Source organism: Benincasa hispida, chromosome 10, assembly GCF_027475165.1.
Source record: "Benincasa hispida cultivar pf3 chromosome 10, pf3_genome.v1.1, whole genome shotgun sequence".
Classification (NCBI taxonomy): Eukaryota; Viridiplantae; Streptophyta; class Magnoliopsida; order Cucurbitales; family Cucurbitaceae; genus Benincasa; species Benincasa hispida.
In genome coordinates this window covers 45815110-45841031 of record NC_143487.1, presented here as the reverse complement: position 1 = coordinate 45841031, position 25922 = coordinate 45815110, and the positions used below count along the sequence as shown (strand labels likewise).

Genomic DNA, 25922 nt, shown 5'->3' with positions numbered 1-25922 from the left:
TATTATTCATGTATAAGATTGTTTTTAAATATAAGAGAAATAGGTGCATCTTTTTTTAAAAGAAAAAATTGTTATTGAACTAATCTATCCGAATTTTTTTTTATATAGAAATTGGTTATATAAGGAATGTACTAAATGGTAAATTTTAATTTTCATAGAATACAATTGGAAATGGAAAGTTTGTTATAGATTCAACATTTGTTTAAAAAAGTTATGTAACAAATTTATCCATAATCAATCTAAACACTCAAAGCAATTAAAATTTATACAATCTTAAATACAGCCTCGGTCCAACTTTCACAACTTTTTAAATATTCTACCGTTATTTGGATGATTTTATGACGATTTGAATATAAGAACCAATTTAGAATGACTTTTAGGGCTAACAAATTATTTTCAAAGTAAGAGAGTACTTTTAAGAATAAAAAAAGTCATTCCTAACAAATCATAAGACAATATTCTTGATTATAGGAGAATAAAGTATGAGAGGGAACCAACAAAAAAAAATTTAGAAGTACATGAAGATGGAAAAAGGAGATATAGTACAAAACGACATAGTTTCAATTCAAGATCCTTAAATAAATAAAGTAAGAGAGGGAGGGAAAAAAAAAAAGTAGTTTAACTTCGTCTTAAAATAAGAGAAAATTAAAGCTAAGGAAGAAAAAGCCCGCGTTTGATACCCAAATTTTGTCCAAATTTTGTCGCATTCTTTTCTCTCTTAATTTAATTACACACTTCCCTTTTGCTTTGCTCGATCTTCTCTCTTTTTCGTTTCTCTCTTCTTTCACAGTGCTCTCTCTGAGCTCTGCAATGTTATCAACCAGTTTATGGGAACTTCCTTCTTCCTCTGCCATTTTGTACATCTTTCTTACTCTATTTTCATTCCTTATGTCCATTTCAGTAGCTTGCTTTAATGGAAATTGCCAGGTTTTTCCCTCTTTTTCTAGTGAATCTCGATGTGGGTGTTCCTTTTTTTCTCTTTTTCCCTTCTGGGTTTTCATTAAACTTTGAGAATCTTCAGGTTCTGGAAGCTTGTACGGCTGCCACAGATTGTGGGTCAGGTCTCTATTGTGGGAATTGCCCTGCTTCTGGCAAGAATCAACCTGTTTGTACTCGAGGCCAAGCAACTGTTCCTACTTCTGTTGTATGTTTTTTAGTTCATAGCTTCTTTAGAATGGAGAACTAATCGAATGATTATCTGGGATTTTCTGTGATTTGATTTGCTTTTCGTTTTTTTTTCTCTCTGAGATTTAGATTAATGGTTTGCCATTCAACAAGTACACTTGGTTGGTGACTCATAACTCGTTCAGTATTGTTGATGCTCCGTCTTTGGATGGAGTTCAGAGATTGACATTTTACAATCAAGAGGATACTGTAACTAATCAATTAAGAGTATGTGATTTCAGGCTTGTTGCTCATTTGTATTATGATCTGTATGTTCCTACGCTTGTTCTAATGTTTTAGATATGCTTCATTTTGTACTCTGTTTGTTGTATTCAGTGCTTTTACTGGTAAACATTGTTGATCTTGTTTGTTATTTAATTTTAACTTTTTTTTTTTCCTTCCAGAATGGTGTGAGGGGACTGATGCTGGATATGTATGATTTCCAAAACGATATCTGGCTTTGCCATTCTTTCAGGGGACAATGTTTCAACTTCACTGCTTTTGTAATCAATCTTCTTCTGCTTCCATCTTCCATTTTCTTTCCAATTTATGATGTTGAAATGTTGTTTGGCCTTTTTGGTTCTGTAAGCAAGATGATGACTATTGATATTTGGGTGTTCTCAGCAACCAGCAATTAACACATTAAGAGAAGTGGAAGCATTCTTAACTGAGAACCCTTCTGAAATAGTGACTATTATAATTGAAGACTATGTGCATACTCCAAAGGGGTTGACAAATCTTTTCACTAGTGCTGGGCTGGACAAATACTGGTTTCCAGTATCAAAGATGCCAAAGAAGGGAGAAGATTGGCCTACAGTAACTGACATGGTGCAACAGAATCATCGGCTTCTTGTTTTCACATCCATCGCATCGAAGGAAGCTGAAGAAGGAATTGCTTACCAATGGAAGTACATGTTGGAAAATGAACGTAAGCGTCAAGTGAATGCATTATTAGTTGTAACTTTGAGTTTTGTCTAGATGATGAACATGTTTATATTCTGTGTGTTTCAGCTGGTGATCCTGGAGTTGTACCTGCTTCATGCCCTAACCGAAGAGAATCGAAACCACTGAGATCAAGAAGTTCTTCTCTCTTCCTCCAGAATTACTTCCCAACATATCCAGTGGAAGCCGAGGCTTGCAAGGAGCATGCAAATCAACTTTTTAATATGATCTCCACATGCTATAAAGCATCTGGGAATATTTTGCCAAACTTTTTGGCTGTTAACTTCTACATGGTATGAGTTTAGTGCACTTTAAAAATGAGTATCAGCTGAAATTTACAATGAGTAACATATCACGATGAAAATCATGCAGAGAAGTGAAGGTGGAGGAGTCTTTGATGCTTTGGATAAGATAAACGGCCACACGCTATGTGGATGTAGCACACTTGCTGCCTGCCAGGTTTGTCAAGACAAGTTTTCAAATTGGTCACTATGTTGAAGTTTATTTATATGCACTAGTTTACATTTGGTCATCACTCTTGAATTTTTTGTTTCTCAGAATTCTTGGTTTTGTCTGGGCATGTGAGTTTCTTCTTTTGAGTTGATTTATTTCTCAAATTGAAAGTCTCTTATTTTAGTTTGTAGAATAATGGGTTTCTGTTATATTTTCTTGTAAGCTTCTCAATGACCTTTCCTTTAGGAAACTGATGACAGACTGATCACCAGTTGTTACCAAATTAAGAAACATTCATTGTCTCTCATGATCTGCTAGCAAAAGCTTCTATTAAGTCAAAAACAAAAATGCTTAGATTTTTCAATTGTTGACATTGGATTCTTAGATCATGATATAAATGAGTGGTCACAGTACTATCTTAAATATAAGTAACTGTTTAGGTTATGTTTGGTGGCAGTTCTTTTCCAAAAAACTGTTTTTCATTGTTTACCCCAAATAATATTTGAAAATATATTTATGATTCTACTTTCCTTTCCTTTATAATTTATCATCACAATAATTTCAAGACATTATATATTTCAATAACAGTGAAAAAAAAATCTGTTTTGGGGACATCAAAAACAGCAAGTATTCTTTATTTTGCTTTGGTATAAAAACCAAGTTCAGATATTTTTTTTTAACCAAGTGATTTATGAAAGAAAAAACTATGTTTTATTTTTAAAAACAAAAGGCGCTTATTTTTTACAACACTTTCCAAAATATTTTCAGCTGTTACAAGTTAACAGTTATTTTGTGCTTGCCACAGCATCCTGTCAACCCATAATTTAACTAGTTTAGGTTCCATTTTGGGATTTTTACTCTGCTTTTGTGGTTTGTTACATTGAATTTTGATTGTGCACAGTTTATACTGATGTCCTTTTGCTTATCGACATCGTCTTAAATACTCATTTACCAAAATATCTCATTGATGGCATTTTTCAGGCTGGAGCTCCTCCTGGCACTTGCAAGAGTATTCCAGCACCTAACACTGGCTCAATGAGCAGTACCTCTGGTAGCTTTACCGGGTCTGTTCAATTCTCGAAATCATCAGCTTCGACAGTCCATACGCCAAATCTTTTGGTTCTCTGGTTTTTCTACTTACCATTGTTGGCATTCTTAAAAACCACAATCAACACTCATCTAATTGGACTTTGAGCAACTATTCATGGAGGTTAATCTATAGTATATTGTATGTAAAGATTGAGAGTCATACCTGGTGTGCATCCCAGCCATCCTATAGAGATTGCCAAAATTGGCTATTAGAGTGAGACTCTAACATTAAAGGAAATACATGTTGAGATTTTCATCCAGGGAAGGTAAGTAGTTGCAGAGGTACAGGAGGATCAGAAACTGAAATAGATTTGGCATACGACACGAGCTAGTTCAGGTATGCAAAATGCTTCACTATATCATATTGCTTTATCATTGTTCTAGGATATAATGTAATTTTCTTTAAGATTTGTGTTTATTAAACTTTATTCCCTCTTCTGAAATTTGTTTCTTAAATTTGTGTTAGCTTTTGTAATGGTTTCACAAAGTGTTTTAGCTTTCTCGACCTTGTTAGCATTTTTTAGAACTGGAAGTGACAATTGGGATATTTGATTTTTATAGTTTGGTGAACAGGAGAAGCCTTGCTTATTCAAATTAAACATTTTGTATTGAAATCCTTTCTGGTTATGAGATATTTGAATAATCTCAGATAGAGAGGATTTTTGCTAATCAAAGGTTATTTTATTTTTATTTAAATCTTAGTTTTTTTTAAGTTTATCGACTTTTGAAATGATTATTGATGTTCTTATCCACTAAGTTATGCAAAGATCGAAAAGTTTTGGTTTTCTATTGCATATTTCATCTTTATTAATAAAATATATTCACTTGAAAAAAAAATTCATAGTAAACCGTTCTCCCTTGGTATAGTTATTTTTCTCTCATTTTTATCTTATGAAAAAATCCATGTGTTCTTTCTTCTGAAAAATATTTGGGTATATCCTGGATTGCACTCATCTTTCGTACAATCCATTTAAGTGTCAAATCACAAAGTGTCAGACTTTTCTTTTTCTAAAAAATATTAAAAAAAAAATTCCTTCGTGATTGATTGGAATGCATGGAAATGAATGTAGTGTGGGCTATACCGAAGTATTACTCTTTTCTTCTCTTTACCAACCATTGTTATTGAGTTTTATCTCTCTATTTCAGGTTTCCTTGGAGGCAAAGTGAAACAGTGTTTGGCATGAGTGGCTGTAATGCAATCATCTCTCTTATGGATTATATTGAAGACTTCTTAATATCCTTTTGTTTGTCCTGGTTTGCTTCCTATCTTAATTGGATAACTGTCCCACTCAATTCATTATAGCACCTTTCATCCTGCCTACTATTGAACCCATCTCATCAAGAAACTTGTTTGAGAGATTGAAAATATTAACTCATTCTGTTAAATTAGACTTAATATACATATTTATAACCATTGCTCTTTCGCTATTCTTTAACCGATCTAACTAACTTGACCTTGGCGACGACAAAAAGAAAAGAATGTATTTGAATTCATTGGGAAAAAGTAGTGTCCCTTACATGCTCTTTATATTTACAGAAAGCAAATTATTGTTTAATCAATAAAACTTCGTTTATATTGGTTTGAAAATGTAATACAAACGTTTTCAGACCAAGTTTAATGGAATTTGGATACCAGATGGAATATATACTTGGATGATATATATATGAAAAACGGATTAATAGGATCTAAAGAAATTAGAGGCCAAATCTTGACATTTAGGTCCCAGAGATGTATTTATGGGACCATAGAAATAAAAGGATATTTAGCCCCTAAATAAGCAAGCTTAGTTTTTACATACCCTTATATTTACATTGAGTATAATTTAGTTTTAAATGAACTGAGTAACATATTCAGCTTATTGGGGAAATTATGACCAATCTATATTTGACTTTAATGATGGAAACACAAAGATGAAGACATACATACAATAGAAGCTTTACAGGATGTGAATATTTGAGCATATTTCACACAACAGGCCACATAGAATTAAGCATACTTCTTGATTTTATTTGAAGTGATGGACTTATTGCGACCAAACCAATGAAGCAGTCTACAGGAACCCTCATTCCCCAAACATTTATCGACTCGAGTTTGCGGCATTTACTTACAAGAATAAGAAGTCCAGTCTCCGTTACATGTCGACAACTCCAAAGGACAATGGTCTGCAGAATTAAGAAAGAAATGCACTGATTAAAGATTGTCCAGGACATATAGGTATCATATGATTCATAAGAAGGTTTAGCAAAGTGAAAGGAGATTCTTAGAATAATCACCTTCAAATTTGGACAGTTATCTGCGATCGCAAACAGAGATACATCAGTGACAAAGGTGCCGCCGATATTCAGGTTTTGCAAGGAGTTGGCTCTGGAAATCTGGAACACAACCAAATGCAGTTTTAGAAAAAGGAAGTGAAAATGTTAATGAACCATGCAAGACATCAAAAATGTAGAAAGGAGATTATTTAGTGCCTGTATGAGAGTGATTTTGAAAATGTTAAAATCACTTTTGGTATGTTCAAAATCACTTGGAAACGCTCATTTAAAATTTAATAAAACATTTAATATTTAATTTTATACTTTTAAATGCAAATTTCATATCATCAAAATTGATTTTGAATGATTAAAAATATATACTAGAATGATTTTGAAAATATTAAAAGTTACTTTAACCCTTAGGAGTTCAGCTTTTAGTTCTTCTGCATTTAAGAACAAAAGTGAAATGAAGCATATGTGGAGTACCATTTTCTTTTAGTTCAACAATATTTGGCGTGCCAGATTCAAACCTATCACCTTTTGGGTAATTATACTTCTCCTAAGAAGTTTCTTTGAAGAACAAGTGGAACAATACTTCCAAAATCATGCACAATAGCCTAGACCTTCAAAAAGTTCTGAAGTAGAGAGAATAAAAAAATGTTGTTGCCAAAAACCTCCTCCCCCTAAATACCTCTGAAGAAGATGAAATTTCAGGACCAGGGTTTCTCAAACTGGTGTCTACTTTTCAAAGGTGGACTCTAGAAGATCCAAAATAACTAAGACAATACTGAGAACTTATTGGTGCAGAGAAATGAAGATACAAACAAAGATATCGTAGAACAAGTAAAATTTACAGAAATTCAGTAGTTCAATTTCCACCTAAACTCATACTCCGATAACACACCAAGGCCTATTTCTTTAGGAATGTTTGTTCTAAGATAAGAAAATATCATACCAGTTGCACAACACCCTTGTCAGTGATCCCTGCCATACCCCAAAGCGAAATGGACCTGAGGTTTGGAATGCACTTTGCAAGAGAGATTTCATGCAATCCATGGTCTGTTATTTGGCAACCCCAACGGCTTCTTGAGCTGAAAAACAACAAACGTCTTTAAGATCAACCAAAAACACGAGCCATAAACATCAAGAGTAAAACAAGCTTTACAAAACAATTTTAAAGAACCTCTCTCCCTAACATATGCCCAAACAACATCACATCTTAAGAGAAACCTCTGTTTTTGTGGTTCATAATCAAATTGGCTAACTAATGATGAACAGAAATGGAAACCTCTCACTGTCCACAACACCAATAGCCATCTGTAATCAGAAACTACTCGAAGCAAAGCAATCTGATGAAAATTTCAGAAGAAAACTGAAATTTCCAGAGAGAGAGAGAGACAGAGAGATTACATGTCGAGCTCTCGAAGACTGTAGGCATGTCGAATAAGGCGAGCAGTGGAGTTATCATCCATCTTCCAACCAGCAAAGCTCAAACTCTTTCTCCTACCAAGAGACAGTTTAACTCCTTCCTTCCATTTCCTACTTACGCCGCACGCCCTGCGTTTTTCCAGAATCCCATAAACCCTCAAAATTAGGGAACAATGACCAAAGCAATTGAGAAGGAAAAAAAAACATTCATAAAAACCGAAATTAAGAGTAAATTACTGAGCCAAATCGGTGAAGGAGGTGATCATCGCAAAAATATGAGCCAGTAGGTCAATTGGCAGGCGATCAATCTCCGGCTCCGGCTCCGACTCCGACTCCATCGCTACCGGCCACACAGCAGCCAAATCCATTCCGGTATATCAATTCGAAAGAAGAAGAAGTTTGTGGCGTTGAAAAACGAGCACGGGAGGATGAAATGAAATTCACGAGTGGAATTCGTTACTTTTGGGAGAAGAGAAGCATAAAAAAGCAAAGGGAAGATTCAAAGAAGAGAGAGAAAGAGAGGATGTTGACATGATATCGCCACCATTTGAAGAAGATTCTGAGCTTCAAAAATATCCCAATTATATGAGAGATTATGAGCGAAATTTTGTTTGAGTTTTTCATGAATCTAGGAGCTCGCATCCCATGAACTTCGCTGTATTGAATTCATCCTACCAATTTCATGGACCAATTCAACAACTTACTTTATTGTTAATTCAAGGTTTATTGTACAAATATGTCATTAACAGTTTCAAGGTCTCCAAAATTTATAGTTTTAAAAGAATTATAATTAATGAAAATTTACTATTTTTCATCCCAACTCAAATTTTACTTATAATTATTTTTAATTAATTTATAGATATTAACATGAAAGACATAAAATAATTATTTATTGAAAAATCGAAGTTAAAAATGTAAATTTTGTAATATTGAAGTAAAATTCAAACTTCAAAGATAAAATTGTAACATTTTAAAAATCAAATAGACAAAAAAAGTAATTTTTTTCTTTGTTAAAAGTACATAGGGACGAAATTTATGATTCATGGAATATATAAAAACTAAAGTCATACAATTAAAAATATAGGCTGACCATATAATATCTGACTAAAGGGAGTTTGTAAGGCTTGTTTTTGGGTGAGAAATAGTGAATCCATGTGCTTTGATCTTGAGGAAAAAGTTTTAGAAAAAAGAAAAGAAAGCATATTAACATAAATAATAATAATAATATTAATAATAACAACAATAATAATGATGATGATAATGATAGTAATAAATAGGTTTGTTTTGAATTGTGTTAGAAATATTTGCACATGATCCAAGGCGCCAATGCATTTGAGCAGCCAAATTCATGTAAGCAAAACCAGCAGCTCCAAATTCCTTGCCTTCAGGCTCATTTTCTTTCTCAATTTGTAAATTTATTTTTAAAAATATCAATTTATACCCTAAAATTTTTTTGGGTGTATCGGTTTAAATTAACTAATATAATAATTCACACCTTCCATGATGTTTCATTCAAAAAATTTTATATGAAACTTATAATGGTATCAATTAAACTTTTAAAATTTTATGAAAGAATCAATTTAGACTTTTAGTTATAATTTCCTTTTAGAATCATTCATGCATTTACTTTAATTATCCATTTTGTAAAATCAAAATTTGAAAAAGTACACATGTTTCAAAATTAATGCATTAATGATTTTTAAAAAATAGTTATAAATCGATTATACAATTACAAAAATACAGGGTTTAAATTGATACAATTATAAGTTTAAAGATTTTAATAAACGAAAATTATTTTAAATGATAAAACTGTTAAAAATATTTACAACTAATAGCAAAATATCACAATCTATCTGTGATAGACCGCGATAGACTATTATCTAAGTCTATTTGTGTCATGATAGACACAGATGATAGTCTATTGTTCTTTATCGCAGTTTATCACAGATAAACAGTAATATTTTACTATTATTTGTAAACATTTTTATTATTTTTTATAATTAAAATTAGCCCTTTAATAAATGCAACTTGAGCAATAAAATTTGATATTTATCTCATTTATTTTGATGTTTAGATTTTTGAAATAAATGGGTGCAAGATTCTCGTTTCCTTTCAACTTTCTTTCTTTTAAAATAGTTTACTAAAAAAAAAAAGTTAACAATAAAATTTGAGTAGTTAATAGATAAGTTTGAGAAGAAGTTCCCAAGTGTTTAAGCTTTGAAAACGGATGAGCTAAGTTAGGAGTGGAAAATATTCTAAGTGTTGAGACTTGAGCTCTCGGGTGAAATTGGGAAATCCTAACACTTAGTAAAATTTTGAAGAGTGTTGAAGAAGAGAAGGCTAGGCATGGAAGGGCTGCTTAGCGTGAAGGCCTTGGCGGACAGTTTGAGTATGAGGTTTTTGTTGGCCTCATTAGAGGTTATTTTGATAAAGGATGGGCGCCAAGTATGTGGTCGAGCGCCTAAGGTTCTGCACTAGGGGGTTGTTTGACATAAGCGACAGAGTGTGCATCCGAGTGTCTCAACCCTACATGACTGAGTGGGTTGAGACTCCCACGAAGTGGACAAGACAAGAAGCATGTATGATAACATCCAAAAAGGGTGTCATCCATATGCCAAAGAAAGGGTAAGAGAAGTGAAGTGTCATGATGCGATCGAGAAGGACGATGCATCATCCAACACACAAAGAAAGTGAGCAAACATGTCAGGTTGAACATCAAATAAGAAGACAACCACCACCCTTGTGTCTTGGTACCTAAGTGAGCTACCACATGACATACGAAATGTATCATGGCGTGGGCGAGTATTGCGGGATGAGTGTCTCAGAAAACTTCCGGTGAGAAAGAGTAACTCAAGGATAGTGTCGGATGGCATGGGTGTGCCAACATTGCACCTTCTTGGGAAGAATGGAGGTTGGTATATATGCTCGGGTAGCGGCACGGTATCCTAAACGACATGGTATGGTCGCAAGTGTCGTCATGCCACGATGATGTTCGTATTGATGATTGTCCCGTTAATTCCGATAAGTGTGAATGACCTGAGAGTCGATTCTCGATAGTTGTGTCCCTATGAGAAATGAATTTGTATGTCATCCTAAGGTTCGAGGTGGTATCCTTGAATATCGGTGGACACTAGGTGTGCGTCGAAAAGTTAGTCTTGTCTCAGTTAGAAGAAAAACTTATCCTGGTCGGCAAGTTTAGCTAGTTTCTGACTTAAAATGAAACAGGAAGCTTACAGTGAGTTTGATAAAGTAGGACAGGCCCCGTGATAGGTCAGGACTCATGTCGGTAAGGTCTCGACTCGATATGAGGTATGAGATGACTGAGTGGTCGAGAATGAAGGTGAAAGAGAGATGGTGGAATGTACGAAGGGGCGACGTACATTGCCGAGACAAGCTAAGTTGTAAGCATCAAGTTGAGAACACCCGGTTAAGACAATGTCACAGGCGAGCAAAAGAATGCTCTTTGGTACGAATAGTTGAACGGATGTTTGATGCGAGTTGTAAGACAGGATTATGTAAGCTCGTTTAAGAATGAAAGAACTTCGCCCGACGGTCCGACAGAGTAAGATGACTCGAGAAAAGAATGTATTGGCTAGGATTAGCCTCTAGGTTGGTCATGTTTGAAGAAAAGATCATGGCGCTGCACGATTGAAGAAGTATGACCGTGACACCGAGCGTCCCAGGCAAGGCATCGAGGTGAGGCTGCCAGACACACTAAATTTAGCCTAGGCATTGAAGATTGATTGATGTGCGATGAGTCTTTGGCCAAAGGACGTGTGCTTGTAAGAGTTAAATCTCTTTGTGTTGAAGAGTTGGGAAATAATTTATTAAGCCTAATTAGTGGACGAACGGTATAATTACAGGCTTAAGACAAAGGCTAGTGGCCTAGATGCCACTTAATTAAGTAGTGTAGCCATGCAAGGGCAAGTAAAAAAAGGTCTCGCGAAGAAGAAGACGATTTTGCTGAACCACTCATGCAAAGGGGAGAATTTCCTCAGTCAAAGTGAAGCTTCATCCATCTTCTTGATGCTCCATGGTTGCTGTGAAGAATTTCCCACGAATTGATGAGGAAACCTTGAAGGAACTGAAGGTTGTTTTGAATTTTGGACTTACCCGAGCAAGACAAGACATAGCAGACAATGCGCAAAGGAAGTGCCTAATGTCTAAAGGTTGTACGGCGTGCATCGCATGAAGACAAGGTCCATTGACTACTCCAACGCTAACGCCTAAGTCAAGTGAGCGAGCACCTACCCTAAGTATGTGTCGTGTGCCCATCTGCACACATAGTGTACTTAGCTCGCGAAAGATTAGCATTGCACTTAGTCTTGAAATCTAAGCATAAACAAGTTAAAAGGTGGAATCCTTAAAGGAATAATAAGTCTTATTTAATATTAAGTTTGGACTAAAAAAAGGGAACTAAAGATAAGCTAAGCTAAGAAAAAAGAAGATCTAAAAGGAGTTAACTAAATAACTAAGCTCAAAAGGGAGCTAATGTCATTAACCAAGGGTGTTTATTTATATGACAGGCCAAATCGAAATATGACAAGCCTATAACCCTCTGGGAGTTGACAAGTAATAGTGAGTTACAAAGTTTAATAAATGTTTCCTTAAATATGTTTCTAATGCGTAAGTTTAATGTATGCCTAATTTTAAATGTTTTTTAACGCATGGTTCAACAAAGAATGATTTATATTGGACGCATAGTTCAACCAAAGTAAGGTTCTCCAATGTGTGTTTGCATAAATTTTCTCTTATTAAGCCATAAGCTTTAATGAGTTTTAAAGCATGAACGTCTCTATTTGAGCTAGATGCTCCTGTGCAACCAAAGCATGCTTCAAGCATGAATTATTTTTTTTAAAAAAAAAAAAATTTATAATCTATGTTCCATATAATGCTTTAAGCATGATTAATCAATGAAAGCATTCCTAATATGTTATGAGAATTTATGCTATGATCATCTACTATAATGTTTTTTCTAAGTAATGCTCAAGAGTTTAAATGCTATGTATGTTTAGTATGAGCATGTTTTTAATATTTTGATGATAAAACCCGATACTGAAGGAGATGAAGGTATTCAGGGTATACATTATATATATATATATATATGAGCCTTTGGGGCATCTCTACATGCATGTATGATTATGATCGACGCAGCTATATCGGAACCACTCTACAACAGCTAAGGTTATTTACTATCGATGCTGGTTGTATTGAGGCTTCTCTACATCAACTAAAGCTATCAACGTTGAGTGAATGAGCAAAAAGAACTTTACCTCAACTAAGGCAAAAGAGTACCAGTAGAGTGAATCTTTATAAAATAAGTCCAAGCTATGTGGTATTTTCAAGGTTTCTATATCATGATATGTTTTAAGTGCAAGTACTTATATTTAAGTTGGGCTTGTTTTCTTAACCTTGAAACAATGAAAGCATATTTATGTTTTAGTAGTTCGTGATATAGTATACCTATGTTTATAAACTTACATTTTTAAAAGTTAGTCACTCACTGGACAATTGTAGCTCACTATTTTCAAATGTTTTTACTTCTCAGGTAGCGGCTAATTTTCCGGAGCCTAGCTTACAGCTAACTGCCAATCTATCACAAATCTATAGATCCCTAATAGACCAGAAGTTGTTTAGGTTGATGTTATGTCTTTGTAGGCATTAGAACTCTTGTACATATAGTGGGAAGGATAGAATCCTAAGCTTATATATATGTGAAAGTGGTTGTATGTGAACTCTGTTTGAAGTAGGTATATAAGTTACAACTGGTTTGTGGTTAATAAGTTCTGAATGTCTACAAGGCCATAGTTAGGAATGCATGGATATGTTATGATCTTTATAAACTGTCTATCAAGTTAAACAAGTGCAAGGAACCAGGTTACAAATACTAGTTGGATAGTTGGTGTCATAAGATGGTTGTGTAGGATCTAAAGGCAACTGGAGGGGGTGAATAGGGTTGACTACCAATTTTTAAAAAATAATTTTATCTTCAAACAATGCTCAATAAAGTTAACCTACTAATTTGATTAAAGAAAATTTATGCAAGACAAAACTTAAATCATGCAAGCTATGATAACTTCAAATTTAAAAGACAATTTAATCAAGGATAAATTTAAATAACACACTAAAAATTAAATCATGCAATTAGGAAAGATTAAAAAATAACTAAGACAAGAAGCAAAAAATTGAAAACCAGAAATAAAAGAGAGAGAGGAAGAGAAAATAGGTTTGACAAATTGCCTACTCCACTCTCCAAGACTCATTCTTGGGTATTTCAAGTGATCCTCTTGCAGGTGAGGACCAAACCGACATACGACCCTCTTTTTCTTAGGCCAAAGAAAAATCTAAGATCCTTTTTACTGGTTCAGGATCAAACCGATTTTTTTTTTCTCACAACCCAAGGTGTACCCACACCTTAATAATATTCCCAAAAATTAAAAGAAAACCTCACAATATTACCTTTTGAAGACTAAATACACAAGTTGATCACTAAAAAAAACTCACAAAAATAACTCTAGGCCAATTTAGGAGCAAGGAGGACAAGAATTTGAGAGTAGAGAGAATTGAGAGCTTAGACTTGATAGCTTTTGGTGTCAATGAAGAGTAAAATCAAGTCGAATTTATAGGCGAGGGGGATAAATTTTAGCCATTGGATATGATTGCAAATGAAGGGTGGAGATTGAATAAAAATAGAAAATAAAAGGATTTGAAAAGGAATTTTGAAAGATTGGAATTGTTGAGATTTGGAGAATAAAAAGGATTTGAAAAAGAATTTTGAAAGATTGGAATGATTGAGATTTGGAGAATAAAAAGGATTTGAAGGATGAAAATTTAGGAAGGAAATCAAATTTGAAAAGGCTGAAATTTGGTGAGAATTTGGAGAAAATTTGGAGAAAATTTGATCAGGAAATTAAAGAAAAATAAGAAAATAAAAAATAGCCGGATGATATGAGCATCACGCGCACAGGGGAGGAGATTGAGGGTCACGCGTCGCATTCTGTGAAGAAACCGTAGACACGTGCAGAGCACGCGCGCGTGAAGCTGGGTGACCACCACTTGTCATTATCTCATTCGTCCACGGTCGTCATGTCACTGCCACATCATGTGCCATGTCATCGCCACGTCAGCAAAAGGTGACCGGCTGGAGCATCACGTCAGCTGCCATGACATTAATATTGACTGTTTTGTGCCACATCAACCGCCACGTCGGATGCCACGTCAGCAAGGTGCCACGTGCCACTGCCATGTTGGATTTCCTCTCCAATCTTCTTTTGCTTATAACTTTCTCGTTTGAACTCCGATTTGAGCGATTCAAATTGCGTTGGAATTGTCTTTCCAAGCTCTACAAGATAGTGACTCTGAAACACTAAAAATGTTAGTACAAAAAATCTGAGTTTGTTATCATCAAAATACTTGGTTTGATTGAAGCTCTAAAGCTAACAATCTCCCCCTTTTTTATGATGACAAACCACCATAATACCAAAAATACTTCTCCCCCTTTTGTTATCAACAAAAAGATATACAAGTGATTTTTCTCTCTCTTAATCATACAAATAATGCTCCCCCTCAATAAATTATAACACATAAATTCATAGAAATATGAATAATGCTCCCTCTATCAAACATAATTAGGCAATTTTAATAATACCAAGTGCAAATCTATTTTTACAAAAAGCTTCTTCATTTAATGCCTTTGTAAGAATATCTGCTACTTGATTTTCAGTATTAACATAATTAATGACAATATTCTTATTTTGCACATGCTCTCGAAGAAAATGATGTCTAATATCTATATGCTTTGTTCTAGAATGTTGAATGAGATTTTTAGTTAAATTAATTGAACTGTTATTATCACAAAAGATTGGTACTTGTTCAAAATTTAAATCAAAATCACGCAACATTTGTTTCATCCATAAAACTTGAGAACAACAACTAGGAACAACAATATATTCAGCCTTAGTGGTAGATAATGCAACAAAATTTTGCTTTTTACTATACCAAGATACTAAAGAACTACCTAGAAAATGCCATGTTCCACTAGTACTTTTTCTATCAGATAGACTACCAGCAAAATCAGCATTAGAATATGCAATCAAATCTAAAGATGCATTTTTAGGATACCATAAGCCCAAATCAACGTTACCAAGCAAATATTTAAAAATTCTTTTTACAGCATGCAAGTGCGATTCTTTAGGACATGATTGAAATCTAGCACACATGCATACACTAAACATAATATCAGGCCTAGGATCTGATCATACCTCTATAAGCTTTAATATCTACGTTTTTACCTTTTTCATCCTTATCAAGCTTTGTAGTGGTACTCATCGAGGTCTTTGCTACTTTTGCATTATCGAACTTAAACCTTTTGAGTAGATCCCTTGTGTACTTTTCTTGATTTATGAAGATTTCATCTTCAAGTTGTTTAATTTGAAGCCCAAGGAAGAATTTAAGTTCTCCAATCATGCTCATTTCAAACTCACTATGCATATACTTAGAAAATTCTTTACAAAGAGAAGAGTTAATAGCACCAAATATAATATCATCAACATAGATTTGCACTAATAAAATATCATTATCTTTAATTTTGATAAAAAGAGTAGTATCAATAAGTCCCATTTTAAAACCATTTTCTAGCAAAAATTTACTAAAACGGTCATACCAAGCTCTAGGAGCTTGTTTAAGACCATAAGGTGCTTTATTTAATTTAAAAACATGATTTGGATTATCAAAGCTTTCAAAACTATGAGGTTGTTAAACATATACTTCCTCCATTATGAAACCATTTAAGAAAGCACTTTTTACATCCATTTGAAATAAAGTAAAATTCTTATGAGATGCAAATGCAAGCAACATGCAAATAGATTCTAATCTAGCAACAAGAGCAAATGTTTCCTCATAATCTATTCCTTCTTCTTGACTATAGCCTTGAGCAACTAGTCTAGTTTTATTTCTAACAATATTACCAGATTCATCCATTTTATTTCTAAATATCTATTTAGTACCTATAACAGGATGATCATTAACCAGAACTCATCAGATTCAGCATCTTTAAAAAACTTTGGTTCAATTTGAGACACGAAAGCAACATTATTGAAAGTATTTAAAGAAGAGCGAGTTCTTACCCCTTGAGATACATCACCTATTATTAACTCCTGAGGATGGTGAGTGGAGAATCTCCAATCCTGAGGGAGAGATTTTTCTGGCTCTTTCTGAGATTCATTTGATACTGCTTTCCTATCTTTAATACTAAGATCTTTAACAGGTATTTCTAATTCATCACTAGCAAAAACTTTATTAGTGGCAACATGTGTTTCATAAAAAACAACATTCATTGATTCTTCAAATTACATGAGTTCTTTTATTAAAAACTCTATATGCTTTACTACATGTAGAATATCCTAAGAATATGTCAATGTCCGTTTTTTACTTAAACTTTCCAAGTTTCCCTTTGTCTTTCAAAATAAAACATTTGCAACCAAAGACTTTGAAATAACTAATATTTGGAGTTTTATTATTAAAAAGCTCATAGGGAGTTTTATCTAAAACATGTCTTATTAAAACACGATTCATTATATAAGATGCAGTATTAACAGCTTCAACCAAAAAAGATTTTGGTAAATCATATTCATTAAGCATGGAGGTAGCTAATTCTTGTAAAGATCAATTTTTCCTTTCTACAACACCATTTTGTTGAGGTGTTTTTGGAGAGGAAAAATCATGAGAAATTCCGTTTTCTTCACAAAAATTTTCAAAAGAAACATTTTCAAATTCTCCTCCATGATACTTCTAATTTTCGAAATCATAAAACCTTTTTCATTTTGAATTCAAGGTTTCTATATTCGAACCGTTACTAATATTACCTTTGTCAACAATCTTACCCTTTTTATTGTCACTGAAGGTAACGTATCTTCCATCTTTCTTTTCTAGGTATGTGAATTTTGTGTGGTCCCCAGTCATATATTTTGAACATCCACTGTCCAAGTACCACTTATTCTTTATGGATCTCAAACATATCTGAGAGAATTAATTCTCAAGATATAATCTTAGGTACCCAAATTTGTTTGGGTCCTTGGAGGTTAGCTAACAAAAATTTAGGAATCCATATCTTTTCATTCATAATATTGATTTTTCTTAAATTGCATGCGTAAGCTTTATGACCATGTTTTCCACATGCATGACAAATAATAGAACCTTCTTTGACAAAGTAGTTTGTAAATTTCTTTTGTTTTTGGTGAGGTTTATAACCTAAGCCACTTTTATCAAATATGCATTGTTGCTTACCCATCATGATATCTAAATTCTTTTTCCCATTTGTAAACTTTAAAAGAGTAGCTGAAATATCTTCATTTTTATTTTTTAATAATTTATACTCTTCTTTTAAAGCATGCAAATTTGATTGAGATAAATCTAGATCTTTTTCTAGTATCTCATTTTTCTCTTTTAGGTTATCTAGCTCAATTAATAAATTATTATTTTCAAGAGCTAATTTAGCATTTTTCTTCCTAAGAGACATATATTTGCAACCTAGTTTTTCAAATTCAATTTTAACTTCATTATATACATCAATGAGCTCATCAAAAGTAAGGTTTTCAGGACTTACCTCATCATCGTCGTCGTCGTCGTCTCCAAAAGCCATAAAGCACATATTTGCTACTTCTTCCTCGCTTTCATCGCTTTCGTCCCAAGTAGCTTTCATGGCCTTCTTGTTCTTCTTTGAAATGACTTTTCTTTGAGGACAGTCCCACTTCACGTGTCCCGGCCTTTTACATTCATAACAGATGATTGTATCTCTATTGCTCTTTTCTCCTTTGCCTTCTTGATTGTTGACTTTCTTTGAGAAGTTCCTTTTCCTACAATGCTTTTTGAACTTCTTGGTCAAGTAAGCGAGCTCCTCATCATTTAGTTCAGCTTCAGTTTCAGAATCCTCTTGAACTTAAGTGGACTTTAATGCTAGGCTCTTCTTCTTTTTGACATCTTCTTCCACATTGGCCTTCATGATTATCTCATGTGTCATGAGAGATCCAACGAGCTCCTCCAGTGGAAGTTTTGAGAGGTCTTTTACTTCTTGGATTGCCATTACCTTAGCTTCCCAACTCTTAGGCAATGATCTAAGAATTTTTCTCACATTTTCAGAGGTGGTATAAGATTTTCCTAATCCCTTCAAAGCATTAACAATATTAGTGAACCTAGTAAACATTTCAGATATAGTTTCATTTGCATCCATTTTAAACAATTCATAATTATGAACTAACCTGTTAATCTTTGACTCTTTAACTTGATTAGTTCCTTTATGAGTTACTTCAAGCGTATCCCAAATTTCTTTAGCAGAATTACATGCAGAGACTCGATTAAACTCATCAGGACATAAAGCATAAAACAGACAGTTCATGGCTTTAGAATTAATAGAAAACTTCTTTTTATCTTCATCATTAAACTCCTTTTTTTCCTTAGGAATATCTTTATTATCAACTATCTTAGTAGGAATTAAAGGATCATTAGAAACAATTTTCCATAAATTATAGTCAATAGAAATCAAATAAATTCTCATCCTAATTTTCCACCATGCATAATTATTTCCATCAAACAAAGGTGGCCTAGTGGTAGATTGACCTTCATCATACCCATTATAAGCTCGAACAATTAAGTTTTTCGAAAAAGGAAGAGAATATAATAATTTTTTTTTAAAGATTTTTATAAAGAGAGATACTTTTCCAAAATTTAGATTTTAATAAAAAAAGATTTCAAAGATTAAGAAGTAAAAAAAAAAAATAATGGTTTTAATAACCAATTTAAAAAAAAAATTCTAATGAAAACGACTTTTAAAACTCAATTTTTCAAACTTTCTGCAAAAATTAGAAAAATTTCAAATTTAATAAGATTAAAAAAACAGAATGTAAAATCAAGAAAAAAAATTACAAAACCTTTTTGAAATAAGAAAATCGAACTACCCGTTCTGATACCAATGAGAGGATCTAAAGGCAATACTAGAGGAGGGTGAATAGGTTGACTACCAATTTTTAAAAAATAATTTAATCTTCAAACAATGCTCAATAAAGTTAATCCACTAATTTGATTAAAGAAAATTTATGCAAGACAAAACTTAAATCATGCAAGCTATGATAACTTCAAATTTAAAGACAATTTAATTAAGGATAAATTTAAATAACACACTAAAAATTAAATCATGCAATTAGGAAAGATTAAAAAATAACTAAGACAAGAAGCAAAAAATTGAAAACCAGAAATAAAAGAGAGAGGAAGAGAAAACACCGGGAATTATAGTGGTTCGGCAAATTGCCTACTCCACTCTCCAAGACTCTTTGGGTATTTCACTAAGTAATCCTCTTGCAGGTGAGGACTAAACCGACACACGACCATCTTTTTCTTAGGCTAAAAAGAAACCCAAGATCATTTTTATTGATTCAAGATCAAACTAATTTCTTTTTCTCACAACCCAAGGTGTACCCACACCTTAATACAATTCCCAAAAATTAAAAGAAAACCTCACAATATTAAATACACAAGTTGAGCACTAAAAAAAATCTCACAAAAATAACTCTACCAATTTAGAAGCAAGGAGGACAAGAATTTGAGAGCTTAAGACTTGATAGCTTTTGGTGTCAATGAAGAGTAAAATCAAGTCGAATAGAGGATAAATTTTGGCCATTGGATATGATTGCAAATAAAGGGTGGAGATTGAAAAAAAATAGAAAAAGAAAAGATTTGAAAAGGAATTTTGAAAGATTGAAATTATTGAGATTTGGAGAATAAAAAGATTTGAAGGATGAAAATTTAGGAAGGAAATCAAATTTGAAAAGGCTGAAATTTGATGAAAATTTGGAGAAAATTGGATCAGGAAATTAAAGGAAAATAAGAAAATAAAAATGAAAATAAAAAATAGCCGGATGATATGAGCACCACGCGCATAGGGGAGGAGATTGAGCGTCACGTGCCGTACTCTGTGAAGAAACTGCAGGCACATGCGGCGCACGTGCGCATCCGCGCGTGAAGCTGGTGACCGCCACTTGTCATTATCTCATTCGTCCACGGTAGCCACGTCACTGCCACATCATGTGCCACGTCATCGCCACGTCAGTAAAAAGTGACCGGTTGGAGCATCACGTCATCCGCTACGTCGGCTGCTACGCCATCAATATTGACCATTTGTGTGCCACATCAGATGCCATGTCAGCAAGGTACCACGTGTCACTGCCACGTTGGATTTCCTCTTCAATCTTCTTTTGCTTATAACTTTCTCGTTTGAACTCCGATTTGAGCGATTCAAATTGCTTTGGAATCGTCTTTCCGAACTCTACAAGATAGTGACTTTAAAACATCTGAGTTTGTTATCATCAAAATACTTGGTTTGATTGAAGCCCTAAAGCTAACAGGTTGACACCTGCTGTTTTCACATTCATGCTCGAATAAAGAGGATAGCTAAGAGGAAGTGTGACATACTAACTTCTTGGACCAAACAAAGTATGGAGTTGACTCCAACTACTTGAACCATAGAAATGTATTTATCGAAATACATACAATGATAAAAAGACATTTAGCGTCAAGAAAAGTCATCTTAATTTTTACATACCCTTATATTTACACTCGGTGAGTATAATTTAGTTTTAAGATAAACTGAAAATAACATAATCAACATCTTGAGGAAACTATGACAAATATATATTTGACTTTAATGAGAAGAAACACAAAGATGAAGACGTATATACATACAATAGAAGTTTTACAAGATGTGAATATTTGAGCATATTTCACACAATATTCTCGCATAGAGAATCAAGAACACTTCTTGGTTTTATTTGAAGTGACATATTTTAAGCCCACATAGAATCAAGAACACTTCTTGATTTTATTTGAAGTGATGGACTTATTGCGACCAAACCGATGAAGCAGTCTATAGGAACCCTCATTGCCCAGACATTTATTGACTCGAGTTTGCGACATTTACTTACAAGAATGAGAAGTCCGCTCTCCGTTACATGGCGACAGCACCAGAGGACAATGGTCTGTAGAATTAAGAAAGAAATCCATTGATTAAAGATTGTGCAAGACAATGTAGGTATCATATGATTCATGAAACGGTTTGGCTATGGAAATGAACAGAGAGATTCTTAAGAATAATTAGGATGTTACGTTGGGTCAGGTTTGGCCATGGAAATGAACAAATGAACAGAGAGATTCTTAAGAACGGGTCAAGTTGAAGTACTTCTTAGATCCAACTCAATTATTCGGGTCGTTGTAAGTTTACAACACATAACCTTTATCAAATAATGAATCCAATCCAATTCAACCATAAAATGTCTGAATTGGAATGAGTAGGGTTACCCAAGTTATTTATTTAAAATTTTATTAAGAAAATAAGTAAAATGTTAATATGTAAAACAACTCAATTTCAATTTATATTATAATTTTTTTTTCTAAAGTGTTAAAAAATTGTTTTTAGGAGTTATTAGAGAATAAATTATACAAAAAATTATGCAATTAGATAAAATTAAAGTTCATAAATCTATATATAATTGTATCATAAGTTAAAAAAACATACTTTTTAAATTTAATAATAAATTCAGATTGCTTTAGGTTGGTTTTGGTTATTTTAGATGAACTCATGAATCAGCTCAACCTATAAGATTTTCATTTATTTGAATCCATCTCTACCCAATTCAAATGAGTTGATAATTAGGCTCAAACCCTACAAATTGGATTGGATTGGGTTGATCAAATTTTTCGGGTACATCCCTAAGAGTTACCTTCAAATTTGGACAGTTATTTGCGATTGCAAGCACAGATATATCTGTGATATAGGTGCCACCGATATTCAGGTTTTGCAAAGAGTTGGCTCTAGAAATCTGAGAACACAACCAAATGCAGTTTTAGAAAAAGGAAGTGAAATGCTAACGAACTATGAAAGACATAAAAGAAATATAGACTATCTAAATCCAAATATGTAAACCTTAAACCTGGAGTAGAATAATTTATACCCCAAATATAGACTTTTTGAATAGAGTAAAGTAGTATGCATTCCAAATGTAGACTATCTAAATCCAGACAAAAATATTCTATACCCTAATTACAAATTAAACAACTCCAAAGACCATTATAACCTCACATATTATTATAATCAACTGACCTAAACTAACAATTCCTTAATTTTATGCATTTTAGAACAAAAGTGAAGTGAAGCACATATAGCATACTTTTTCTTTTTTGATTTATTTTAGTTCAATAATATGTGGAGAGTGAGAAATTCAAACTTTTGACCTCTTAATCGAAAGTACGTAATTTATGTAAGATGCTGGCACGTGGATAAATTGTTTTTGAAGGTTTACTTTAAGAACAAGTGGGACAGTACTTCCAAAATCATGCACAATAAGCTAGACCTTCAAAAAGTCTTTAAAGTAGATGACATTTCAGGACCAAAGGAATTTTTAAACTGGTGTTTACATTTCAAAAGTGGACTTTAAAAGATCCAAAATAACTAAGACAATACACAAAACTTATTAGTGCAAAGAAATGAAGATACTGTCCAATTCACATATTAAGGCCTACTGTAAGGGCTATTGACTATTCTATGTGCTGCCACTTTAATCATAAAGATCATCGAAGTATTATTTAAACCCAACGATTCAAGGCAAGGATAAAGGATCTCGAAAGAAGTAAAAAATCTTTTTCAATTGTTTCAGTAACTAAACTAGAACAGAATGAAGAATCGAAATAGATTCTAAAGGAGATTGGCAAAAATTGAGCAGTTACTTCAGGCATGTTTGGTCTTAAAAGATAAGATAATATCATACCAGTTGCACAACACCCGTGTCGGTGATCTCTACCATACCCCAAAGCGAAATGGACTTGAGGTTGGGAATGCACTTTGCAAGAGAGATTTCTTGCAATCCATGGTCTGTTATTTGGCAACCCCAACGGCTTCTTGAGCTGAAAAAAGAAACACATATTACAATAGAATGACGAATCAGTCAGCATTTTGCTTGAGTAGACATTAGAACGATGAAGACAGCCATGGCAGTGGACTCAAAAAAACTAAGCTATGTTTTTTGGTAAAGAGATTTTGTTTTGTTTCTTTTCCTTTGAGTTACTCTCATAACGTTCCCTTATTTGAGAATAATCTAAAGCGTCCTTAAGATCAACCAAAAACATGAAACATAAACTTCAAGAATATAACAGGCTTTACAAAAAAAAATAAATAAATAAAAATAAAAATAAAAATGGGACACTTTAGTTTTAAATCCTGAAAATAAGCCCTTTTTTTTAAAAAGAATGTATTTGGAGACCGACCCTTTGAAGGTGAAAAGTCACGAGTGTCCACTCTTAGGTTCCAATCTTAAGGGTTTGTTTGGTTTATAATTTGAATTTTATTTTATGTCTAAATTCATTTAACAAGATAAACTGGATTATGTTTCTGATAGTTGGTTTTAAATTTTGTGATCTTTATGTTTTCATTTGTCCAGGTAAATTTTAAATTCTTAAAATGTAAAATTATATTAAATAAAGATAAAAATATTTAACTTTGTCAACCGAAAACGTGGACAAAACATTCACCCTAGAATTTTTTATTCAATTTTGTTAGAAGTTGATAGAAAAAATTTAATTTTGATTAAAAAGGTTATAAGAATATTGAAGAATGATTGGTGAAAGTTTCAAAAAGGCAAGGGCGTATAAGTAAGTACCTTTACTCCCATGTGAACATCATCTTCTTCGCCAAAGAGATAAAAGAAAAAAAAAAAAAACGCCCATTTTCAATCAGACACTACTTGAAGAAAAGCAATATGAAGAAAATATGAGGCTACGCGATTTTGAGAGAAAGAGAATCGTTCGTTTGTTTAATAAAACAGATTATGATTAAATCCGCTGAAATCACTTTTAAATCACACATTTTACCGAGACTAATTTACTTCATATTAAAATTAATGGTATGAAAAGCAAAGTTATCTGTAATTATTTTAAAAAGTGCAATCCAAACGAAGCCCAAGAAGAAAAGTAAAATTTTCAAGAGAGCATGCTTGAGAAGTGATTTTGAAATTACAAAAATTACTTTTGTCCAAAATCATTCCAAAACAAGTTTATAACCACTCAAAATTAATTTAAACTTTAATTTTACATTTTAAAATACAATTTTTATAAGTTTAAATCCTATTTTGGTTAATGAACTTTGAATGTTGTTCTATTCTAATCCCTAAACTTTCTACAACAACTATTTTAGTCTTTAAATTTTTAAAAAGTGTTTATTTTGGTCTCACTATTAAGATTTTATTAACTCTTTAATGAAATTGAGTCTAGCATGTGTTGAGCAAAATGAAGATGAAGTAAAATGCCAACAACCACGACAAAATCTTGAATGCAAAATAACTTTTGAGTTCTATAGAAAATCATTTTACCACCTAATTTAAAATTAAAATCTTACCTTTTTCAAGGTGATTATCTTATTTGGTATTCTAATAGTAGAGACCTTTAAAAGTTAGACCGTCGTTTTTAAAAATTTAGAAACAAAATAGAAGAAGCTTCAAAATTCATGAATTAAAATAGGATTTAAACTTTTTTATATAATCAAAATTAATTTTGAATGATTAAAAATCTAATTTTAATTCTTTTAAGAAGACAAAAATGATTTACACTATTTTAGAAATGAGGGAGGTTAGAGATTACATGTCGAGATCTCGAAGATTGTATTCATGGCGAATAAGGCGAGCAGTAGAATCATCATCTATCTTCCAACCAGCAAAGCTCAAACTCTTTCTTCTTCCAATAGACATTTTAACTCCTTCCTTCCATTTCTTACAAACCCCGCTCGCCCTGCGTTTTTCCACAATCGCATAAACCCTAAAAATTAACAACAACAACAACAACAACAACCGGAGCAATTTAATTCATAATAAAAACCGAAATTAAGAATCGATAGTTACTGAGCCAAATCGGTGAAGTAGGTTATCATCGCAAAAATGTCAGCCAGTAGATCAATAGGCAACCGTTCAATCGCCGGCTCCAACTCCATTTCTACCGGATAAACCACTCCTTTCCTCTGCTCTCCACTTCGTATTTCAATTAGGAACAAGAGATGAAATTTGTGGTGACGTATAAAAAAGGCAGGATGGTCACACCACCAACACACTGTATTTGAAGATTCTGAGATCTCCAAAGATATCCACAAAATAAACAAATATTGGGAAATTGTAAACACACAGAACAATTTTTTATGGTCATAAACACTTCTGGGTCCACTTTTTAATTTAGAGTCATTTTTTTAGCTTCAAAAGACTTTATTACCCTTTCCTATAGTGTTCCTTAAATCTTTTCGAAACCCTTTCTCACTAAAGAGCTGTTTGAAGCATTGAGATGATATAGAATGTGAGGAGTTCTGATGTCTGGTGGGTTCTGATCGAGTATGATTGAGTATGTTCAAGCATTGAAATGATATAAGATACACAGAAGGAAAATGACGGTGAGATACAAAAGACATTTCGAAAATGGGTCCACAAACAATTAAAATCGGTGAGATAGGATAATGGGCCTCCAAACAGTGAGATGATATAGGATGTGGAGATATACATCTCATGTTGGGCCCCCAA

At 33.1% G+C, this 25922-nt stretch overlaps 3 protein-coding genes across 3 annotated transcripts; 1 reads left to right on the top strand and 2 right to left on the bottom strand.

Annotated features, from left to right (window-relative positions):
- Positions 1 to 572: 572 nt before the first annotated feature.
- On the top strand, positions 573 to 5062 carry LOC120088734 (PLC-like phosphodiesterases superfamily protein). The gene is made up of 9 exons (XM_039046166.2): positions 573 to 927; positions 1022 to 1144; positions 1255 to 1392; positions 1569 to 1667; positions 1789 to 2092; positions 2176 to 2399; positions 2479 to 2565; positions 3541 to 3985; positions 4795 to 5062. The coding sequence occupies exons 1-8, from the start codon at positions 811 to 813 to the stop codon at positions 3751 to 3753; spliced, it is 1305 nt and encodes a 434-aa protein (XP_038902094.1). The 5' UTR covers positions 573 to 810; the 3' UTR covers positions 3754 to 3985; positions 4795 to 5062.
- A 295-nt stretch (positions 5063 to 5357) lies between these two features.
- LOC120088735 (F-box protein At5g67140-like) lies at positions 5358 to 8076 on the bottom strand. Its single transcript, XM_039046167.2, has 5 exons — positions 7567 to 8076; positions 7312 to 7458; positions 6857 to 6992; positions 5923 to 6021; positions 5358 to 5811 (listed from the first exon to the last, which is right to left on the bottom strand). The coding sequence occupies exons 1-5, from the start codon at positions 7695 to 7697 to the stop codon at positions 5614 to 5616; spliced, it is 711 nt and encodes a 236-aa protein (XP_038902095.1). The 5' UTR covers positions 7698 to 8076; the 3' UTR covers positions 5358 to 5613.
- A 12911-nt stretch (positions 8077 to 20987) lies between these two features.
- Positions 20988 to 25551, bottom strand: LOC120089440 (F-box/RNI-like superfamily protein). Its single transcript, XM_039046913.2, has 5 exons — positions 25260 to 25551; positions 25003 to 25149; positions 23139 to 23274; positions 22095 to 22193; positions 20988 to 21353 (listed from the first exon to the last, which is right to left on the bottom strand). Exons 1-5 carry the CDS (start codon positions 25346 to 25348, stop codon positions 21162 to 21164), a joined length of 663 nt encoding a protein of 220 aa, XP_038902841.1. The 5' UTR covers positions 25349 to 25551; the 3' UTR covers positions 20988 to 21161.
- Between the last annotated feature and the right edge of the window lie 371 nt (positions 25552 to 25922).